The following is a 22228-nucleotide window of genomic DNA, read 5'->3' as shown; positions in this document are numbered from 1 at the left end:
CAGGGTGACACAGGCGCTGGAGGTCCTAGGCGACACCGCAGGCTTCGGCAACTGATGCGGAGACGGGGGCGACGAAGGACGCGGTGAAGCCAGAGGACTGAGGTGGAGCCGGGGGGAGGGAGGAGCCTGACAGAGCCGGAGGGATGGAGGGACGAGGCGAAGCTGGAGGAGTGGAATCCTGAGGCGACGGATGGTCGACGACCGACCAAGGCGTAGCTGGAGAGACGATGGAGCCTGGTGGAGCTGGTGGACTGACGGAGCACGGTGGAGAGGAGGGAGCTAGAAGCCCAGGGGGAGCCGATGGGTCTACAAGCCGAGGTGGAGTCTGGGACTCGGAGGCGGAACGATGAAGCGAGGGATCCTTCACCCACGGCGGCGATGGAGACTGGCAGACCCGTGGTGAGCTCCAGGTGGAGGGCAGAGGATGAGTGCAGGGGCTGCTGGGATCCATCGACGACGTGTAGCAAGGGTGGGAGGGTGGGATAACTTGAGGTTTTGCACGCGCGGGCACTGGAGGCTTTGCACGGCAGGTGGCCATCTTGGGAAGCGGCTCTGGGCAGGCGGCGGCCATCTTGGGAAGCGGCTCTGGGCAGGCGGCGGCCATCTTGGGAAGTGGCTCTGGGCAGGCGGCGGCCATCTTGGGCAGCAGCTCGGGGAAGGCGGCCATCTTGGGCAGCGGCTCTGGGAAGAAGGCGGCCATCTTGGGCAGCGGCTCTGGGAAGAAGCGGCCATCTTGGGCAGCGGCTCTGGGAAGAAGGCGGTCATCTTGGTCAGCGGCTCTGGGAAGAAGGCGCCATCTTGGGCAGCGGCTCTGGGAAGGCAGCCATTACTGGAGTTGATGCTGTATCCTTTTCCTCCTCAACACCCAACGTGAAAGCTGACCCCACAGTCACTAAACCGAACTCAATAAACTGTGCAAGCGACTCACGTGGACCCTCACGAACAAGTTTTGTCTTGAGTGGCTGATTTACTCCCTCATGATACAACTCAATCAATAAGCAGTCAGGTATGTCAGAGAGGTAAGCCATGTCCAGAAACTCTTGAGTATAATCCTCAATTGATCGAGTGCCTTGCTTGAGGGCCAATAAACGTCTAGCGAGGGTCCTACCTGGACATGGATCAGGTGAAAAGCCGCTGGATCCTGGTGTGAGGTTGCATTCTGTCATGAATGAGGGGCCTGAGGCGTGCGGATCCATATGCAGGCTTTTATTAAACGAAGGCATGGTCATAGCAGGCAGGCGTCAAACAGGGCAAACAGATGTATAGGAGGCGAGGCAATAACAAAATCCAGAAACAGGCGATGGTCAGGTCAGGCAGCAAACAATCAGAAAACCGAAAAACAGACAGGGTCAAAACCAGGGAAATCAGAAACAATAATCCACGAACGATCTAACAAAGAAACAGGCGAAACAATGCAACCTGCAGGCGAGTGGCTTGCTACAGTTTTTATAGTCCTGGAACAGGAAGTAGCAGCAGAGGAGTGATCGCAGATCACCCAGGGTAAGAGCTCCTCTGCTGGCTTGGTGACAGGTCCCCTAGGAGCACAGTCTGGGTTTGTTTTTGTTTTTTTTCTCGCCTCACCCTTCCTCATGTAAATGCTGTACTTCCTTATTTCTGTCATCCCATCATGTCTAACCCCATCTTGTATCTGGATGTGGATGGGATGATGGCTCCAAAGCATTTCACTACATGTCGTACTACTACGTATGTCTGTGTATGTGACCAATGGAATTTGAATTTGATTTGATTTGATTTGATTTGACTAAAGGTAAGTCCTGTAGAATACAGGAAAGGTTTGTTGAATGAAGCTAAGTGATTTAGAAAACAGGTAAGTCCTGTGGAATAGATGTAAGGCTTGTTGAATTAAGGTAAGTAATTTAGAAAACAGGTAAGTCCTCTAGAATACAGGTAACGTATGTTGACTAAAGGTAAGAGTACAGGTACAGCTTGTTAACTAAAGGTAAGTCCTGTAGAATGCAGATTAGGTCTGTTGATTAAAGGTAAGTCCAGTAGAATACATGTAAGATTTGTTGAATGAAGGTAAGTGATTTAGAAAACAGGTAAGTCCTGTAGAATACAGGTATGCTTTCTTGACTAAAGGTAAGTGTTTTAGAGTACAAGTAAGGTCTGTTGAGTTAAGATATGTCCTCTAGAATACAGGTAAAGTTTGTTGACTAAAAGTAAGTCTCATAGAGAATACAGGTAAGGTTTGTTGAATAAAAGTAGGTGTTTGGCAAAAAAATCATATTTAATGTGTCCAAAAGCAGTCTAAAGAGATAAAGACAGATAAAAGACTGAAGTAAATGCATGTAAACACAAATGTAAATGTATCTTTATACACTATATTGACAAAAGTTTTGGGTCACCCACTTCCAATAAACAGGTTGAACTACTTTATTATTAATTTTATCATTAAATTTAGTATGTATTTATTATTATAATATCCATGAGTACAAATCGTAATGTTAAAGCATACAATGATGTTCTAGGGAATTGTGGATACAGATTTATGGACAGGACTCTAACATGACAATGCCTCTGTGTATAAGGCAAGTTTAAATAACAAATGATTGATTGAGTCACTGTGGAAGATCTTGACTGTTCTTCATAAAGCCTGATCCCAGCTGAACACTTCTGAGTGTGCGAGTTTAAATAACGCAGCTGTAACGTAGTAACAAACACAACACGACTGGTGTCTGATTCAGAAGCAAATCCACAAGAGCACAAGAACAATGTCAGAGCTGTAGCCCAAGACTGATGATACACAGGGCAATTGAGAATAGGTAACAGATCTTTATCTGGATCGTTTAGATCAGTCTGCGGGCTCCATGTATCATCAGTCTGCGAGCCTCATTGCTTCAGGACAGGTCCAGCTCCAGTCTACAGCCATGATCCCGGTCCATATCAGTGTCATTTTCCAGCAATAAAACCAACAACTGAAAATAAACAAATGTAAAAATATTTTGGAGTAAAGAGTGATTTTTTTCACAATACACTTCAGTCTTCAGTGTTGTTTGCATATTTTAAGGTTTCCTCAGATTGATTGATTTCCTTGATTTGAGAAATTTACACAATAACAATGTCAGTTTCACACTTGAGTTTATTCTGATTTGAACTTTCATGGTATTCAAGTTGGTCCAAGTATCTGTAAACAAAAACGTTTGTAAAAATTACATTTATATTATTTTACTTTTTAACTCTAATCTAAAATTGAAACAATGAGGTCAATGTAATTGCAGTCTCATAGTTATGTTGGGCATATCCTACATTCACTCTTTGGTCTGCTATGGTTTAAAATCCAAATCGCATTCTCTCGTGTTCATAAAAGTGTGTAACACCCTTCCATACAGTGATCATAAAGTATGGGTAAAACTCACAAAACCTTCTCAGGGATTTGACGTAGAAGGTAATTTCATAAATGTTCCCAAAGCAGTCAGTAGTAGTGTTAAAACAGTCAGGTGCTGTAGACGGTGACTTTGTGACTGATCTCCTGAAGCAGTTCTTTCACAGCCTTATCCACATCCACCAGTTCATTGGCCTTGTCCTCCAGCAGCTTCTGATCTACATCATAGTTCTTCTCAGGATCTGAAAAACACAGACATATTGTTCTTTTAAGCGAGAACATTTAAAAAGTTAATGTTTTGTGATGGTTCTCTTCTAATGCTTTAATTAGAGATGCGTTATTGACATACTTTTTAGCAGCTGGAGTTTGTCGCTGGCCTGTAGCAGCCATGTTTTGGCTTCCTGTTGGAGTTTCTCTGCTCTTTTCTTGGCCTCTGCCACTCCTTCTGCTTTCTGTGTGATCACCTGCTCGACACTACTGTACTTGTCCTTCAGCTCTGAATCCAGATCCTGCATAAACAGTCATGTATAGTATAGGTTACAAACCCACAACACTTCTTAGCAGAGATGACGTATCATATCCAGGTGATTCATGCACCTTTTGAGCTGCTCAGCAAGTGCAAGATGGCGCCGTTGAGGTCGGCTGCCGTCACGACCGCTCCGGCAAAACTTTCTGTTTTTTTGTTAAGTATGTTTGTATTTTAAATAGTCTCACGCTGTTTTCTTTATATAAGATGGCTATTACTACATATGACCGAGCCACTCTTATATCTATTGGTGTACAATGCACCCACCTTTCGCCGTTTTTAAACCCGGACCCATGTTGGCCGAGCGAGATCCTGTCGAAGACAAAAGGACGCGACCCGCACCGGCATCCACGAGGGAAACGAGCCGGCATCAGGAACAGGTTGAGGGCACGCTCACGCCGCGCTCCCCTACCTAGTGTCCTGTTAGCCAACGTCCAGTCTCTGGAAAACAAGCTCGATGACCTCAGGGCAAGGATCAAGTTCCAGAGAGACATGGTGCGGGACTGCAACCTCCTCTGCTTCACCAAGACATGGCTGAACCCAGTGGTACGCCATACAACCGGCCGAGTTTTTCTCTGTTTACCGCATGGACAGAACAATGGAGTCGGGGAAGACAAGAGGAGGTGGAGTGTGTCTGATGGTGAACAATCGCTGGTGCGAGTTGTTTACCAACCCTCTCTCACGCTCCTGCACACCAAACCTGGAACTTCTGACCATCAATTGTCGCCCTTTCTATCTTCCACAAGAATTCAGCTCGGTCATAGTCAGTGCCGTTTATATTCCACCTCAAGCACGATCACCTAACATCACACCAGTCACAGCACCGGGACGCCGCACTCATTGTGATGGGGGATTTTAACAGTGCAAACCTCAAGCGCGCACCGCCAAACTTTCACCAGCAACTCACCTGCCCCACCAGGGGCGAAAGGACACTGGATCACTGCTACACACCCTTCATAGAGAGCTACAAGGCAAAATCATGCCCACCGCTTGGTAAATCGGACCATGACGCCATCTTCCTCGTGCCTGTTTACAAACAGAGGCTGAAACAGGAAGCCCCGGTACAGAGGGAGGTGTCACGCTGGTCTGAGCATTCGGTGGCCGCTCTGCAGGACGCTTTGGATGACGCAGACTGGGCCATGTTCAGGTGTAGCTCCGAGGACGTCAACGTGTTCACAGAAGCAGTGATGGGATTCATCGAAACTAGCGGATGACACGGTAGAAAACAGTCATCAGGACGTTTCCCAACCAGAAGCCGTGGGTAAACCGTGGGTAAACTATCCACGACTCTCTGAGATCCCGCTCCGCAGCCTATAACACGGGGATAGTGTTACGAGCCTCCCGCTTGTCTAGGGGCACGCAAGGCTGTAACAAATAAAGTCTACAAAAACAAAAAAAAAACGTCGGACGGTCACATCAATCCCCTGATCCAGAAAAGCACAAACGCAGTCTTGAATAAATATCTTTCATTTATTTAAGAACAGATGAATAACAGAGGAAGCAAATCTTCAGGAGAGGGCAAGGCCAACATAATAAACAAACTACAAACTACAAAATATAAATAACCTACTCAAACGAAAATAAATAAATAACAGAGTCTTACCTTAGATATTTAATCTCTCCCTGAAACAGTCTACAGTCCCCTCGTGTTTCAAACAGTCCATCATTGTTCCTGTGCCGAAGAAACCTCTTGCCTCTTGCCTGAATGATTACCGCGCAGTTCTGACGACGGTAGAGATGAAGTGCTTTGAGAGACTCGTCAGAGACTTCATCACCGCATCACTACCGGACACACTCGACCCACTACAATTCGCCCACCGCCAGAACCGGTCTCACGGAGGATGCCATCACACACCTCCTCCACACAACCACGAGCCACCTGGATTTTAGAAAAGGGAACTATGTGAAATTGCTGTTCGTGGACTATAGTTCAGCGTTCAACACCATAGTTCCCTCCACACTCACCTCGAAGTTGGAGGTCCTGGGACTCAGCCCATCCCTGCGTCACTGGATCACCAACTTCCTGACCGACAGACCACAAGCCGTGCACGGATGGGAAAACACACCTCATCCTCCCTCACTCTCAGCACTGGAGCCCCTCAGGGTTGTGTTCTGAGCCCCTGTTGTACTCGCTGTACACACATGACTGTGTGGCCACTACAAACTCCATCACCATCATTAAATTTGCTGACGACACTGTCGTGGTGGGCCTGATATCCAACAACGATGAGATGGTCTACCTTCAGGAGAACAATCTGCTCCTGAACGTCAGAAAAAAACAAAAGGAGTTAATAGTGGACTTCAGCACGAAGCAGGTGCGCTCTTACCATCCCATCATGATCAAAGGGGACCCCGGTGGAGAGAGTGGACAGTTTTTCGGTACCTGGGTGTTCACATCACGCAGGACCTGTCTTGGTCCTGTCACATCAACACCCTGGTGAAGAAGGCCCGGCAGCGTCTATACCATCTGAGGCGCTTAAGGGACTTCAGACTCCCATCTCAGGTGCTCAGGAACTTTTACACCTGCACCATTGAGAGTGTCCTGACGGAAACATCACCTCCTGGTTCGGGAACAGCACCATGCAGGACAGGCGAGCCCTTCAGAGGGTGGTGCGGTCAGCTGAGCGCACCACCCGCACTGACCTCCTGTGCTGCTGCAGCACATCTACAACAAGCGGTGCTGTACCAGGGCCAGGAAGATCGTGGAAGACCTCGGCCATCCCAACAATGGACTCTTCTTTCTGTTGCGTTAAGGAAAGCGCTTTCCTTCCCTGAAGGCAAACACAGAGAGAATGAGGAGGAGCTTCTTCCCGCAGGCCATTCGGAGTCTGAACCAGAGAACACCCAGCGCCTAATCACCGGGATTCCCATGTTCACCCCTCTTTCCCCAGATACCCACTTACAACTGGACAATTACACTGGACAATACTCCACTAGTCACTTTACATTGGACATTCACACAGCCACTTTATATTTTATACTTTATTTTATTTTTTACCTTTTATACTTTGTACACTTCTTCGTATATATATATTTTTTTATATTTTATATTTTTCGTTTTCTATTCCGACGCTGGAAGGTTGTAAAAACATTTCACTGCATGTCGTACCATGTATGTATGTGTATGTGACAAATCAAATTTGAATTTGAATTTTTGAAGTGCCTTGATGCTGTCCGCCTCTTTCTCTGTGCTGTTCGCGCTGGTGGAGGTGTTGAGTGCCTTTTCTTTCAGCAAAGCTACATCGCTTTCCAACTTCAGCAGCCTTCGAGCGGTGTTACTCAGTTTTAGCTCCAAGTCCAACGCATTTTAAACAAAAAAGAGTCACAAATTGCTTCAAAGATCAAGTCCAAATTACTAATGACTAAAGAATGGCTAAAACGGTCCCCTTTGGAACCAATGGCTAGAAATGTAGACTTACGGAGACCAGCAGGTCTTGCGTTCCCTTGATGTCAGCGCTGGCCTGTTTCAGAGCCTCGGTCACTGAACTCTGGGCGCGCTCAGCCTGCTGCAAGGCCTCCTTCACCATCTCAGAGGTGTCTTTCACATCCGTCGCCTCCTTTCTGTGAAAACCAGACAATATACAAACATTTACATTCATTTCCAGTTATTATTGTCATTTGACTGCACAGACACTACATTTTACTTTACTATTCTCCTGTTTGATACTCTTAAGTGCTTTGACACAATCTGTATTGTTAAAAGCTATATATAAATACAGTTAACAATGAACTGGTCAGTAGGTGGCAATGCTACCACATTCCACAGATATGGTACATTTTAGTGAAGTGCTTCTCAACCAGAATCCCACTCAAAATTGCTCATTCCAAAAATAGTTTTTCCTTCACGTCAGATTTTTCTACTAAATGTTTTTGCTTTCGACAATTATTTGTACGACAAAGAAGTCTTGTACTACGCCTTAATTAAAAATGCTATAAAGACATGATTTCTATTTTCCTCTGATACTTTTTGTTCCAGTCAATTTTCACATTTTAATGATTTAGAAAACATTATTTCATGCCTATTTTTGTTTATAAATACCTGAAGGCAAATACATATCTATAAATAGATGTACTCCCGACAGCCGCAGATTCTCTCTCTCTCTCTTTCTGTCCTTCTTTTATTCCTTTCTTTACTCTTTCTTTCTTCAGGGAAACTGACAGAATTAAACTGACCGTACATAAAGAGCGAGAGATATGTTGCCATGTAATATTCTCCATAAACTCTTGCACAATGACTTCCTCACAACACTCACACATGCATCAAAAACAGAATTGTGATAAACTCCAAAACAATTGCCTGATATTAACACAAAAATATCAGAATTCAGAGGAATTTAGTCATTTCTTCAGCTCTGGAATGGGATTCGTGCTGTAAAGGCTTTTAACAAGTGGGTTTAATGAGGGTTTAACAAGTCAGGGATAAGGTTACCTTTCTGATCTTCTTTGTGAGGCCAGCATCGTCACATTTATTAATTCAAGTGTTTTAAAAGAAACCTTAACACTTACACAGCTTACTGCTAAATGAGCAAATAATGTCAGATCATTTCAAACCTGCTGTTTTTTTCTATTTGTATTTCACACACACTCAAAAATGAAGGTACAAAAGCTGTCACTGGGCGGTACGCGTTTTTAAAAATACACTTTTGTACCTATTAGGTTGTCACACGTGTGGACTCTTTTGTTGTTGTTTTGTCTTCTCCCATGTGTTCAGTGTCACCTACTTTCTATTAATTGTCTAACTGTGTCTTGTTAATTTAGTCAATTCCTGTGTGTATTTAAGTTCCAGTTTGCTTCTGTTTAATCGTCAGTTCTCGTCTTTAATGCGTGTGGTCCTTTTTGTCCTGCCTGCTTGCAGCTATATTGCTATTTTGTTCGTTTTTAGAGGATTAAAACTGTTTTAGTTTATTTTTCTCATTGAGTGCTCCTTCTCGCAAACCACACCGTGACATAGGCTCAAATATGTACCTTTACGAACTAATATGTACCTTTTAAGCTACCAAAATGGACCCTTTAGGTACAAACATGTCCCTTTAAAAATCTACCGCCCCAGTGACAGCTTTTGTACCTTTATTTCCAAGAGTGTATTTGCACTAAAAGGTATAATATACAGTATTATCATAATTCACTGTGTTCCTGTCATAATCCTTAGAAATAGCAGAATGTATCGCTTAAAGTGCAACATAACAAACAAATACACACATTAACCCTCTGTCCACTAAAAGACACTGCAATCATCTGCAAACGTACAGGCTTTATTCAAATATATTTACACTAAATGTATAATTGAAATTACATTTCATTATATGACCAAATTAATTTACAAAACCACAAGCTGGTTTTAGACAGCACAGACTCCTTTTGCAAACCAACTAAAAATCTATTACATCTAAACATGAATAAATATGAATTATATGTACAATTTAGTGTCTAGTGCCTCGGTCTGTTCCTCTTATTTACACAATGTCCCATTTCTCCCTTTTTTCTCTCTACTCTCATTCTGAAAAACACGCTTTAGCTAAAAAACCCCAATCTCTATCTGATCTCAGGCTCTGGTTTCTGCTGGTGCTGTGTGTTCAGCTCCTCCAGGATCCACACAGAGCCCCTCACCGGACTGAAGGTGACCAGGAAGCAGTTCTCCGCACTTCCTGTGTCACTCCTGCTCTCCCTATACAAACAGTCGAAAAGCATTGATCTAGACTGATCCCAACGACACAATCCAGCCGTGACTCTGCTGTGATTCAGAAAGTGTGTGTCACTGGCCTTACACCTGTTCAGTTTAACCAGGGGTGGCTCTCAATGTCCTCTAAACTGGGCCGGTCTGATGCCGATGCACTGAGACACCAGCGAATCAGCTGACGGCACTCTGTTACACACAACACAGTCTTCAGCAACACAAAAGCACACGCTTCACCTGGATCTGGACGTGACGTCTGTCTCTTGCCTGTAGACAGCTCTCTAGGGAAGGTCAGCCTGCTTTTGGAGGTGACCCTGCGTGCTCCTCTGAAGGGGAAACAGCCGCACAGGATGCTGTAGAGCGTCACCCCGACCGACCAAACCGTAGCCGGTCCTGCGTGATAGCGGTGCTGCCGAAACCACTCAGGAGGGGCGTATTCAAGAGTGCCTGAGAGACACAACAAGACCACAAACGTCCGATCAAAATCTTCCCTTTGCTGTTCACAAACGCATCACTGCAGTGAGATCAAAGCAACCTGCAAAGTGTCGGTAGGCCGAGTCTTGCAGCAGATCTCCACAGCCGAAGTCCAGCAGCTTGATGTCGTGTGACTCAGTGGAGATCAGCAGGTTCTCCGGTTTGACGTCCCGGTGCAGGACTCCGCGGCTCTCGCAGTGTTTCAGCGCCGTGATCAGCTGCAGCAGGACTTTCTTGGCCAGAGTCTCCTCCAGACATCCGTTCTCCTCGCAGAAACTCTGGAGATCTTGGCAAGGAACGGGACGCTCCAGGATCATGGTGTAGCGTCTGCGATGGTCGAACCACTCCAGCAGCTGCAGGACGTTTGGGCAGGCAGGAGCCGAATTGACCAGGGTCATCAACGCCACCTCCAGCGGCAGCAGACCCTGACCTTCCTGCAGAGACCAAAGATCCGTTACATCCAGAGCTGAATGCAGATTCACAACAGATTCACCTTCAACTCACCACTTTCAGCTTCTCAGGCGTCCTGCTTTTGCAAACGTACTTGATGGCAACCTGTGAACAGATCAACCGCAGGAAATCACGCCTTCACTGATATCGCCAACTCTAAAAGCTGTTTGAAGGAGGCAGGGAAGGAAACGTCTTACTGGCAGTCTGTCGGACCTGCGTATCCCAGCATGCACCGAGCCGAATCCACCTCGGCCCAGCAATGGGCCCTTGGCATACGCTTCTGAAACGCACAAGAACATGTATAAACAGAACATTTTCTATTAATAACTGAGTCATGACATCTTTGATAATCCTGACCTCTGCGGGAGCGTTTGGCTGGTCTTGTGTTGGAGGTGACGGCCCTTCATCCTCCCGGCCGCCGCTCTGCCGCTTCCTCTTCCTGTGAGGCTGATCTGTGGACACAGAAACAGCCAGGTCAGAAGGCAGAGGCGCGATGTATCCTGGTAGCTCTTGGCTCAGGGGCTGCTCTGGGTCACGATCACCAGAGCCTCGTCTCCCATCCTCCTGAGCAGCCGTCTGAGAGATAGCAGCGCTCCTGGATCTGGAGCGGCCCGAGGCTGAAATATTACACACTTACAATACTTCATACTGTTTTATTAACAGTCAATAATCAAAACCTTATTTAGCACAGTTTATCTGTCACGTGGAACAAGACACGCATCACTTAACTTCAATATAACAGGTTGCACAAGCTGTCAAACAATGCACATACCAATAATAAATATCCTAAAATAATCCATTAAAAACATACCTCGTCTTTCGTCCGAGTGAGCCATTGACGACTTCCTCCAAACTCCAAATAGGAGAAAAAAAAAGAAAATGTATAAAATAAAATGAAATACAATAACAATACAAGACACAACTGCAGTAATAAGTTTAGTTATAGAACAAATAACAGTTTAAAACTCTTCTCCAAGAAAATCCGCTGATCTCCGTCTGAAATAAAAGTCTTCTTCTCGAATCCTCCGATGAGCTTCAGAAAGCAACAAGATCTGATCAGAAAATACTCAAATGTCTCCTCGTCTCACAACCAACAGATAGCGATGGGTTCGAGTGTTTATATATTCAGGCGGAACTCATAACACACGTCGCTATAGCAACTAAGACGCGAATCACGCCGGCGCTTACGTCAGTTCCGCATCGCTCGTACATCTCAGCACGAGTTGAATATTTATGCAATTATTCATTTCTTTTTAAATTAAATTTTTATAATAGATTTCATTTTAATTATTTAACTGTTTTAAAACAGCTTTAAATGACAATTCAAGGAGTTTCATTTGCAAGATTTCATACAACAGTTCAATAAACGACGCTGATATTAAATGACTTACATTGTATGACTGCAACACTTTTTCATGATTTCGCTCTGCTTCGTCAAAGAAAATAGTTTTAAATGAGTTTGGTTTATGCATGAATGTGCGTTTTTAAACGAACGAGTCAATGATTCAGTTAGACACTCATTAAGAACAGACTCCTGAATGAATCAGTCTTTTGAACGAATCATTTGAACTATGATTCGCTGTTTTAGTTTCAATTGTAAAATACTATTTGAGTTATTTTAATACTTATTTTAATATATATATAGGCCATCGTAAAATATGCTACTGTATGAACTACACTGCAAAAAAACTGCTGTTCTTGTTTAGATTTGTTTCATTGTTGTCCAGCCAAAATATTCAAAAAAATCTTCAATTAGAGGGATTTTCAAGACTGACAGACTTTTCAAGAAAAATCTCTCACTTAATTTTGACTCACTTTTTCTTAAAAGGAAGCAATAATTATAGTATATATTTTTATTTTTCTATTTTTATTTTTGCTGTGTTGCACATTTTATATTTTGTATATTGTACATAATTCTCTTTATATCTGTCTTGTCTTGTTATCGTGTTGCACTGTAGAGTTTTTGTCACTAAAACAAATTCCTCGTATGTGCAAACATACCTGGCAATAAAGTGATTCTGATTCTGATTCTGATCATTTTGATTTCTAGATATTTTTTCCGAAACGTATGTAAGAAAAGCATATTTTGCAGTTCGGCAACAAAAACAAAATTGGTCATAAAATTGAAAAACAGAAGGGAAGGACTAAAAGGAAGTCCAGCTATTCTTGTCTGGTGACCATCTGTTAAAAATGAGCATAAATTATATTATTATTTGGTAAGCTATTGTCACTTTTAATATGGGGTGTAAGCTGTTTTGTCTGTCATTACAAATGTCCCTATAGTGAAGTTTGCTGATATGATCAAACCAGTGTGCTTTAAAAATAAATAAAATAAACTGAGCTGCATTAAAACACAATGGAGCTCAGCAAGAGTTTTCTGCTTGTAATTATGGAAATTGCTTGATTTATTGACTTGTCTCTAAGGATCCTCGCTCTTACAATACTAAACACAATGAAAATGAATTGACTTTGAAAGACACAGACCTTGTTTATGTCTGTGTTGTGGTTTGTGATGGTGACCCCGAGACCTTTTGTACGCTGCCATCTAGTGGTCGTTTTATGTTGTTGACATTTTTGCGGTTGATATTCATTTTAGTAGAGTTGCATAATGTATTGTTGGAAATTAGCACAAATGAATATAGAGCCAATTCATTTATTTATTTATTTAAAAGTTTTTGCCATAAAACAACATATATTGACATTTGTATTTCATATTAAAATCAGTCTACAGTAAAATGTACTACAGATTCACTCAGAAACTGCATTTGTTGTAACGACTTGTGGATGTAGCTTCAAATAATTCTATTAAGATACATTGGGTATTAACATAGCCTGTTTTCGTTGTCCTATAGGCTTTCTAAATTTCTAAATCATTAACATTCCATTTTAAAATGAACAATATCATAAATTCATTTACATGAACCTATAACACGCATATATTCTTTATTCTCACATTTACTGAACTTCTAGAACATAGAAGGATACTCTATTTTATTTAATTTTTCCCTGGTGCTTCTTACATGGCTGAATAAATTCAAATGTAATATAGGTTAAGATTAAAATACATCTGCAGTATAAAGGAAACACAAATTAGGGCTTAGCGTCTTTCCATTAACATCAAACAGTAAACGCGCAAGTGTTTAGGGGTCATTATTTAAGAAAAATAATTCGAAAAAGGTATTGCAGCAGAAAAGCAAACTTCAAAAACCTGTTCTAAAATTATGTTATTACTATAGGTAAATGTTGTAAGGTACGGGTAAGGTTTGTTGAATAAAGGTTTGTGTTGTAGAATTGTTGTATACTGAGTTATTGTGATGACCACTAGAGGGCAAGCTTAGGGTGTCTGTAAATGCTTAAAATAGCAGCATAGAAGAAGTAGGGGTGCGCACCTGAAGCCACCCATGAATTGATTGTGTGGACTGTTTGTTGACATACGGCTAAGTAAAAAATGTAACCTTGAACAGACCTTGTGTTTCCTCTCAAGTTATTACATCTTTTGGCGACGAGGATAAACAAGGAGAATACTAAGACGGAAGGAGGCAAAGAAACTGGATCTCTATGAGTTGGAACTTTGGAAAAGAAGATGGCCACTATGGTAGGAACAGTAACGCCATTTGATAGTCAATCGCAGTCTTGGGAAGAATATTGCGAAATTTTACAACACTTCTTCGAGGCAAATGAAATTACAGAAGCAACCAAGCAGAAAGCTATATTATTAAGCTCTGTAGGAAGTCAAACATACAGTCTTCTAAGGAATTTGTTAAGTCCAGTTAAACCAGGAACGAAGACATTTGCTGAATTAGTAGAATTACTGAAGGAGCATTTCAATCCAAAGCCTAGTGAAATTGTACAACGATTTAAATTCAATTCAAGATCAAGAGAAGAGGGGAAGCTGTGCTTGAGTATGTGGCAGTACTGAGAAAACTAGCTCATGATTGTAATTATGGAGAAAAACTGACAGAAATGCTTCGGGACAGACTGGTATGTGGCATAAATGATGATCGTATTCAGCGCAGACTATTGGCAGAAATGGATTTAACATTTGAGAAAGCACTGAAAATAGCCCAAGCAATGGAAACAGCCAATAAAGATGTAAAAGATTTACAAGCTTACCGTTCAGAAACAGCCGTTTCAATGAGAGTGCACAAAACGTCGGTAACACATGATGAGGCTCAAAAGCGAGCATGTTACAGATGTGGAAGTTTGCAACATTTGGCTAATGAATGTCGATTTGCTGCTGAGAAATGTCATAAATGTGGGAAACAAGGACACATAATGAAAGTATGTAAATCAAAAACGTCCTATGGAGAATTATACTTCCAAGGGGGCGCAAGACGTAAGAGGGGAGGACAGAGAATGCATTATGTGAGTAGAGATGAGAAAAGTACATCGGCATCTGATGAAGAAGGCATTTATACTGTGTACAGTTTGCAAGAAACAGAAATTCCGAAAGTAGCTCCACTGACCATCACGTTGGCTATTAACAAATCAAATGTATCGTTTGAAGTGGATACTGGCTGTAGTGTGACCATAATGAACAGCTCCAATTTTGTTAAATTGTGGAAAAAAGATGACATTCCTGAATTAAAGACATGTTCTTTGAATTTAAAAACCTATACGGGCCAAGTTTTAACTGTGTTGGGCTCTACACAAGTTGAAGTTGCATACAACAGCACAATGAAAACGTTACCAGTCATAGTAGTACCCGGAATGGGGCCCAATTTATTGGGCAGAGGATGGATTAAAGAATTAGGCATAAATTGGGAGGCACTACATAGGATTCAAGAGGTGGAAGAATTAACTTTGCCTAAAGTCCTCAGTAAATATGCAGAGTTGTTTAAAGATGAATTGGGAAAGTTGAAGGGTCCACCGGCGACGATTTATGTGGATAAGGAAGCAGTCCCACGGTTTTTTAAAGCCAGATCAGTCCCTTATGCAATGAAGGCAAAGGTAGAAGCAGAAATAGAACGCCTATTGAGAGAACACATCATAGAGCCCGTTAAACATTCTGAATGGGCTGCCCCTGTTGTACCCGTTCTAAAACCAGACAATACCGTACGTGTATGTGGTGACTACAAACTAACAGTGAACAGAGTTTCAAAGTTGGAACAGTATCCCATTCCTAGGATAGAGGATTTGTTTGCAACATTGTCAGGTGGAAAAAAATTCACAAATTTGGATATGAGCCATGCTTATCACCAGATTGCATTAGATGCAGAGTCCAGGAAATATGTTACTGTGAATACCCATAAAGGGTTATTTACTTACCGTGTTTTACCTTTTGGAGTCTCTTCCAGCCCCGCTATCTTCCAGCGGACCATTGAAGGAGTACTGCAAGGCCTTCCCCATGTAGCAGTTTTCCTTGATGATATCCTAATAACTGGTCGGAATGACGAAGAACATCTCCAGATCCTTGGAAAGGTGTTGGACAGATTGCAGGAAGCCGGACTGCGATTGAAGCGAAGTAAATGTACCTTCATGGAAAAAGAGGTAATGTTCTTAGGTCATAAAGTAGATGAGACTGGTCTCCATCCTGCACCGGAGAAGGTGACCGCTATTAAAAAGGCTCCCTCCCCAAAGAATGTGACCGAGTTGAAAGCATATTTAGGACTTTTAAATTATTACAACAAATTCCTTCCCAATCTGTCTACTGTGTTGGCCCCTGTGCACAAGTTGTTAAGGAAAGATGTAAAATGGGACTGGGGCAAGGAACAAGAAACTGTTTTTGTTCAATCTAAAAAGATGATTAATTCAGTACAAGTTCTGGTTCATTATGATCCCCAGAAGGATGTGATTCTGTCTTGTGATGCTTCTCCTTATGGCTTAGGTGCAGTTCTTTCCCATAAGATGCCTGATGGAAGTGAAAGACCTATTGGATTTATGTCACGAACATTGAATCAAGCGGAGCGGAATTATTCACAATTGGACAAAGAAGGGTTGGCAGTAATGTTCGGGTTGCAGCGTTTTCACAAGTATTTGTATGGTCGGAAGTTTACCATTGTCACTGACCATAAACCCTTATTGTCTTTATTTAACGAGTTAAAAGCTGTTCCCCAAATGTCCTCTCCTAGAATCCAACGATGGGCCGTGACCCTAAGGGCATATGAGTACAACATCATTTACAAGGCTGGCAAGGATCATGGCAATGCGGATGCTTTAAGTAGGCTACCAGTACCAATGGAATCTTCTACAGAGCAGGAAGAAAGAGTTCTAATGCTGGAGAATGCTGATATCACCTTGATCACAGCCGAACAGGTGAGAGAATGGACAAGGAATGATCCAGTATTATCCAGAGTGAGAGAAACAGTGCATCATGGATGTTTGCATGAATTAATAGGAACACAGTTTGATCCATTCACAACAAGAAAAGATGAATTAAGTGTACAGGATGGCTGTGTGCTCTGGGGGGCTCGAGTAATCATTCCTACCATAGGTAGACCAGAAGTTCTGAAACAACTGCATCAGTGCCATCCAGGAGTGTCTAGGATGAAAGCTTTAGCCAGAAGTTATGTGTGGTGGCCCAAGTTAGATCAGGATGTGGAAAGGCTGGTTAAAACTTGTCGTATGTGCCAAGAGCATAGGAATGTTCCAGCTGTTGCTCCACTGCATCCTTGGAATTGGCCAGAAAACCATGGCAACGACTACATGTGGATTATGCAGGACCATTTATGGGAAAAATGTTCTTTGTTTTGATTGATGCTCATTCAAAATGGATTGATGTGTATCCAGTAAATTCTGCTACAACTGCTTCCACCATTGATTGTTTGCGAAATAGCTTCAGTAATCATGGATTACCTGAACTAATTGTATCAGACAATGCTACATGTTTCATTAGTGCTGAATTTAAAGACTTCCTGAATAAAAATGGAGTGGAGCATGTTACTTGGCACCCTACCATGCATCAAGTAATGGTTTAGCAGAACGGGCTGTCCAGATTATTAAAACCATGCTGAAAAAGAGTACTGATGGAAAAATTGCAACTAAATTATCTAGAGTTTTATTCAGTTATAGAATTACGCCTCAAACAACTACAGGACTCTCTCCAGCTGAAATGTTGTATGGACGGAAATTACGATGTTCTTTGGACTTTATACATCCAGATTTGACCAGGAAAATTCAGGAACAGCAACAAAAGCAAAGAATCCATCATGATAAAAAGGCCTGTAGGCGGAGTTTTGACATTGGAGATTCAGTACTTATTCGAAACTTTACTTATGGTCCAAAATGGATTCCGGGGCATATTGAAACTGTGACTGGACCCCTTTCTTATAAAGTCAGGCTGGGTGATGGCCGAGTGGTACGAAGACATGTGGATCAAATTCATGGCCAACAGAAATTCTTTGCAAACACATCAGAAGAGGAGAAGGATTGTAAATTCCCTGATTTTGACATTCCTGAATACTCAACACCAACACCAACACCAACACCAGTTCCAAAAGAGTCTGAGGGAATAGCAGCTGAAGAAATTTCTAGTACAACTCTGCCCTCAGAAATATCTAGAGAATCCCCTTCAACTTCTGAGATAACAACAGTAATGAACCAACCTACTAGTCCTATGGTAATGATGAGACGATCACAAAGAACCAGGAGATTGCCTACTTATTTGAAAGAATATGAACTGAAGTAAAGAAAAAAAAAGGGGGGTAATATGTGATGTTTTTTTTTTGTATCTGCACAGTTGTGATGATTATGTAAACTTGGGGAAAAGGGATGTTGTATACTGAGTTATTGTGATGACCACTAGAGGGCAAGCTTAGGGTGTCTGTAAATGCTTAAAATAGCAGCATAGAAGAAGTAGGGTGCGCGCACCTGAAGCCACCCATGAATTGATTGTGTGGACTGTTTGTTGACATACGGCTAAGTAAAAAATGTAACCTTGAACAGACCTTGTGTTTCCTCTCAAGTTATTACAAGAATACAGTTAGGTCCTGCAGAATACAGGTAAGGTTTGTTGAATAAAGGTTAGTGTTGTACAGTACAGGTAAGTCCTATAGAGTACAGATAAGTTCTGTAGCATACAAGTAAGGTTTGTTGACTAAAGATAAGTGTTTTAGAGTACAGGTACAATTTGTTGACTGAAGGTAAATGTTGTAGAATACAGGTAAGGTTTGTTGACTGAAGGTCAGTGTTTTAGAGTACGAGTAAGGTTATCTTCTTGAAGAGGGGAACCCCACTGTCCTGCCGGGACGATGGCAGCCGGGTATTCGATGGACGCGTGGGAGAAGTGGCGTCTCGTGTGCTTGGCACCTCTTTCCGTGGAGGATATTGAAGATATCTTTCATTTCGAACTTTGATTACGGGCTATTGCTGATCGGATTGGGCATAGCCCTGGTATATCGACAAATTGAGAGAACGAGGGCAGCTGTCCACAGCCCCACAAGGCTGCCTGGAATAACTGAAGTAGTGGGCAGATCTGTCGGGACTCAGACTGTGGTTGTAAACCGCACTTTGGATAACATCATGGGGAAGCTCGAGGCTTTGCATCGAAAAATGGATCAATTTGGGGACCACAATGGACAATAGAGTTGTTCGGGTAAACTGCTTACGACTACTCGCACCAAGCCTAAACAAATTCCATTCCTATCTGGTTTCGACTCCCTCTACCATGCACTGCTGGAAAAACAACTCCCCCGGTAGATCACGGCAGTGAAGACGCTCTCGCACTCCTCACCCCCACCTTTCCGCCTGCCTGGCAGACAGGTCTGGATCAACGCTGCATTGACGGCTGCCAGAGAAGGATGACTGCTCGCCAGTGGAGGATCCCAATGACCCAGAGACTTTACATTGTTTTACATGTTGTCAAAGTGTCTAAACTATCTTCTTCTATTGCGAAAAACAGACAGGGTCAAAACCAGGGAACTCAGAAACAATAATCCACGAACGATCTAACAAAGAAACAGGCGAAACAATGCAACCTGCAAAAGGTGAGTGGCTTGCTACAGTTTTTATAGTCCTGGAACAGGAAGTAGCAGCAGAGGAGCGATCGCAGATCACCCAGGGGTAAGAGCCCCCTCTTCTGGCTTGGTGACATAGCCCCCCTCCTAGGAGCGACTCCTGGCACTCCATAAAACAAACAAAAAACACTGTGAGCTTGGGAGGGGGTTCCGGGAGGGGGTCAGCAAACGGAGTCCAAGGAGGAAGAGATGGAGGAGGAGCCAGGAGAAAACAGAAGGAGTCCGGAGCGGGAGGCGATCCAGAGCCCAGCCATGATGGTCAGTGGTGGAGCCGACGGAGGAGGAGCCATGGAGAGGTAACTGTCATCGACTCCATGGGGCCGACCGATGGCAGCGGAGCTGGTGGTCGAGGAGACTGAGGCGGAGGCGGAGAGCCGAAGAGCCAGGGTGACACAGAGGCGCTGGAGGTCCTAGGTGACACCGCAGGCCCGGCAACTGATGCGGAGACGGGGGCGAGAAGGACGCGGTGAAGCCAGAGGACTGAGGTGGAGCCGGGGGGAGGGAGAAGCCTGACAGAGCCGGAGGGATGGAGGGACGAGGCGAAGCTGGAGGAGTGGAATCCTGAGGCGACGGATGGTCGACGACCGACCAAGGCGTAGCTGGAGAGACGATGGAGCCTGGTGGAGCTGGTGGACTGACGGAGCACGGTGGAGAGGAGGGAGCTAGAAGCCCAGGGGGAGCCGATGGGTCTACAAGCCGAGGTGGAGTCTGGGACTCGGAGGCGGAACGATGAAGCGAGGGATCCTTCACCCACGGCGGCGATGGAGACTGGCAGACCCGTGGTGAGCTCCAGGTGGAGGGCAGAGGATGAGTGCAGGGGCTGCTGGGATCCATCGACGACGTGTAGCAAGGGTGGGAGGGTGGGATAACTTGAGGTTTTGCCCGAGGCGCGGGCACTGGAGGCTTTGCACGGCAGGTGGCCATCTTGGGAGCGGCTCTGGGCAGGCGGCGGCCATCTTGGGAAGCGGCTCTGGGCAGGCGGCGGCCATCTTGGGAAGTGGCTCTGGGCAGGCGGCGGCCATCTTGGGCAGCAGCTCGGGCAAGGCGGCCATCTTGGGCAGCGGCTCGGGGAAGGCGGCCATCTTGGGCAGCGGCTCTGGGAAGAAGGCGGCCATCTTGGGCAGCGGCTCTGGGAAGAAGGCGGCCATCTTGGGCAGCGGCTCTGGGAAGGCAGCCATTACTGGAGTTGATGCTGTATCCTTTTCCTCCTCAACACCCAACGTGAAAGCTGACCCCACAGTCACTAAACCGAACTCAATAAACTGTGCAAGCGACTCACGTGGACCCTCACGAACAAGTTTTGTCTTGAGTGGCTGATTTACTCCCTCATGATACAACTCAATCAATAAGCAGTCAGGTATGTCAGAGAGGTAAGCCATGTCCAGAAACTCTTGAGTATAATCCTCAATTGATCGAGTGCCTTGCTTGAGGGCCAATAAACGTCTAGCGAGGGTCCTACCTGGACATGGATCAGGTGAAAAGCCGCTGGATCCTGGTGTGAGGTTGCATTCTGTCATGAATGAGGGGCCTGAGGCGTGCGGATCCATATGCAGGCTTTTATTAAACGAAGGCATGGTCATAGCAGGCAGGCGTCAAACAGGGCAAACAGATGTATAGGAGGCGAGGCAATAACAAAATCCAGAAACAGGCGATGGTCAGGTCAGGCAGCAAACAATCAGAAAACCGAAAAACAGACAGGGTCAAAACCAGGGAAATCAGAAACAATAATCCACGAACGATCTAACAAAGAAACAGGCGAAACAATGCAACCTGCAGGCGAGTGGCTTGCTACAGTTTTTATAGTCCTGGAACAGGAAGTAGCAGCAGAGGGAGTGATCGCAGATCACCCAGGGGTAAGAGCTCCCTCTGCTGGCTTGGTGACAGGTCCCCTAGGAGCACAGTCTGGGTTTGTTTGTTTTTTTCTCGCCTCACCCTTCCTCATGTAAATGCTGTACTTCCTTATTTCTGTCATCCCATCATGTCTAACCCCATCTTGTATCTGGATGTGGATGGGATGATGGCCCAAAGCATTTCACTACATGTCGTACTACGTATGTCTGTGTATGTGACCAATGGAATTTGAATTTGATTTGATTTGATTTGATTTGACTAAAGGTAAGTCCTGTAGAATACAGGAAAGGTTTGTTGAATGAAGCTAAGTGATTTAGAAAACAGGTAAGTCCTGTGGAATAGATGTAAGGCTTGTTGAATTAAGGTAAGTAATTTAGAAAACAGGTAAGTCCTCTAGAATACAGGTAACGTATGTTGACTAAAGGTAAGAGTACAGGTACAGCTTGTTAACTAAAGGTAAGTCCTGTAGAATGCAGATTAGGTCTGTTGATTAAAGGTAAGTCCAGTAGAATACATGTAAGATTTGTTGAATGAAGGTAAGTGATTTAGAAAACAGGTAAGTCCTGTAGAATACAGGTATGCTTTCTTGACTAAAGGTAAGTGTTTTAGAGTACAAGTAAGGTCTGTTGAGTTAAGATATGTCCTCTAGAATACAGGTAAAGTTTGTTGACTAAAAGTAAGTCTCTTAGAATACAGGTAAGGTTTGTTGAATAAAAGTAGGTGTTTGGCAAAAAAATCATATTTAATGTGTCCAAAAGCAGTCTAAAGAGATAAAGACAGATAAAAGACTGAAGTAAATGCATGTAAACACAAATGTAAATGTATCTTTATACACTATATTGACAAAAGTTTTGGGTCACCCACTTCCAATAAACAGCGTTGAACTACTTTATTATTAATTTTATCATTAAATTTAGTATGTATTTATTATTATAATATCCATGAGTACAAATCGT

At 43.7% G+C, this 22228-nt stretch overlaps 1 protein-coding gene across 1 annotated transcript; it reads right to left on the bottom strand.

Annotated features, from left to right (window-relative positions):
• Positions 1 to 3153: 3153 nt before the first annotated feature.
• Positions 3154 to 7416, bottom strand: LOC122331871 (laminin subunit beta-1-like). Its single transcript, XM_043229408.1, has 3 exons — positions 7289 to 7416; positions 3693 to 3852; positions 3154 to 3585 (listed from the first exon to the last, which is right to left on the bottom strand). Exons 1-3 carry the CDS (start codon positions 7394 to 7396, stop codon positions 3455 to 3457), a joined length of 399 nt encoding a protein of 132 aa, XP_043085343.1. The 5' UTR covers positions 7397 to 7416; the 3' UTR covers positions 3154 to 3454.
• Positions 7417 to 22228: the final 14812 nt, after the last annotated feature.

The sequence above is a fragment of the Puntigrus tetrazona genome, unplaced genomic scaffold, assembly GCF_018831695.1.
Source record: "Puntigrus tetrazona isolate hp1 unplaced genomic scaffold, ASM1883169v1 S000000003, whole genome shotgun sequence".
Taxonomy (NCBI): Eukaryota; Metazoa; Chordata; class Actinopteri; order Cypriniformes; family Cyprinidae; genus Puntigrus; species Puntigrus tetrazona.
Note: the sequence above shows the minus strand (reverse complement) of the source record. Positions and strands in the feature narration are given on the sequence as shown.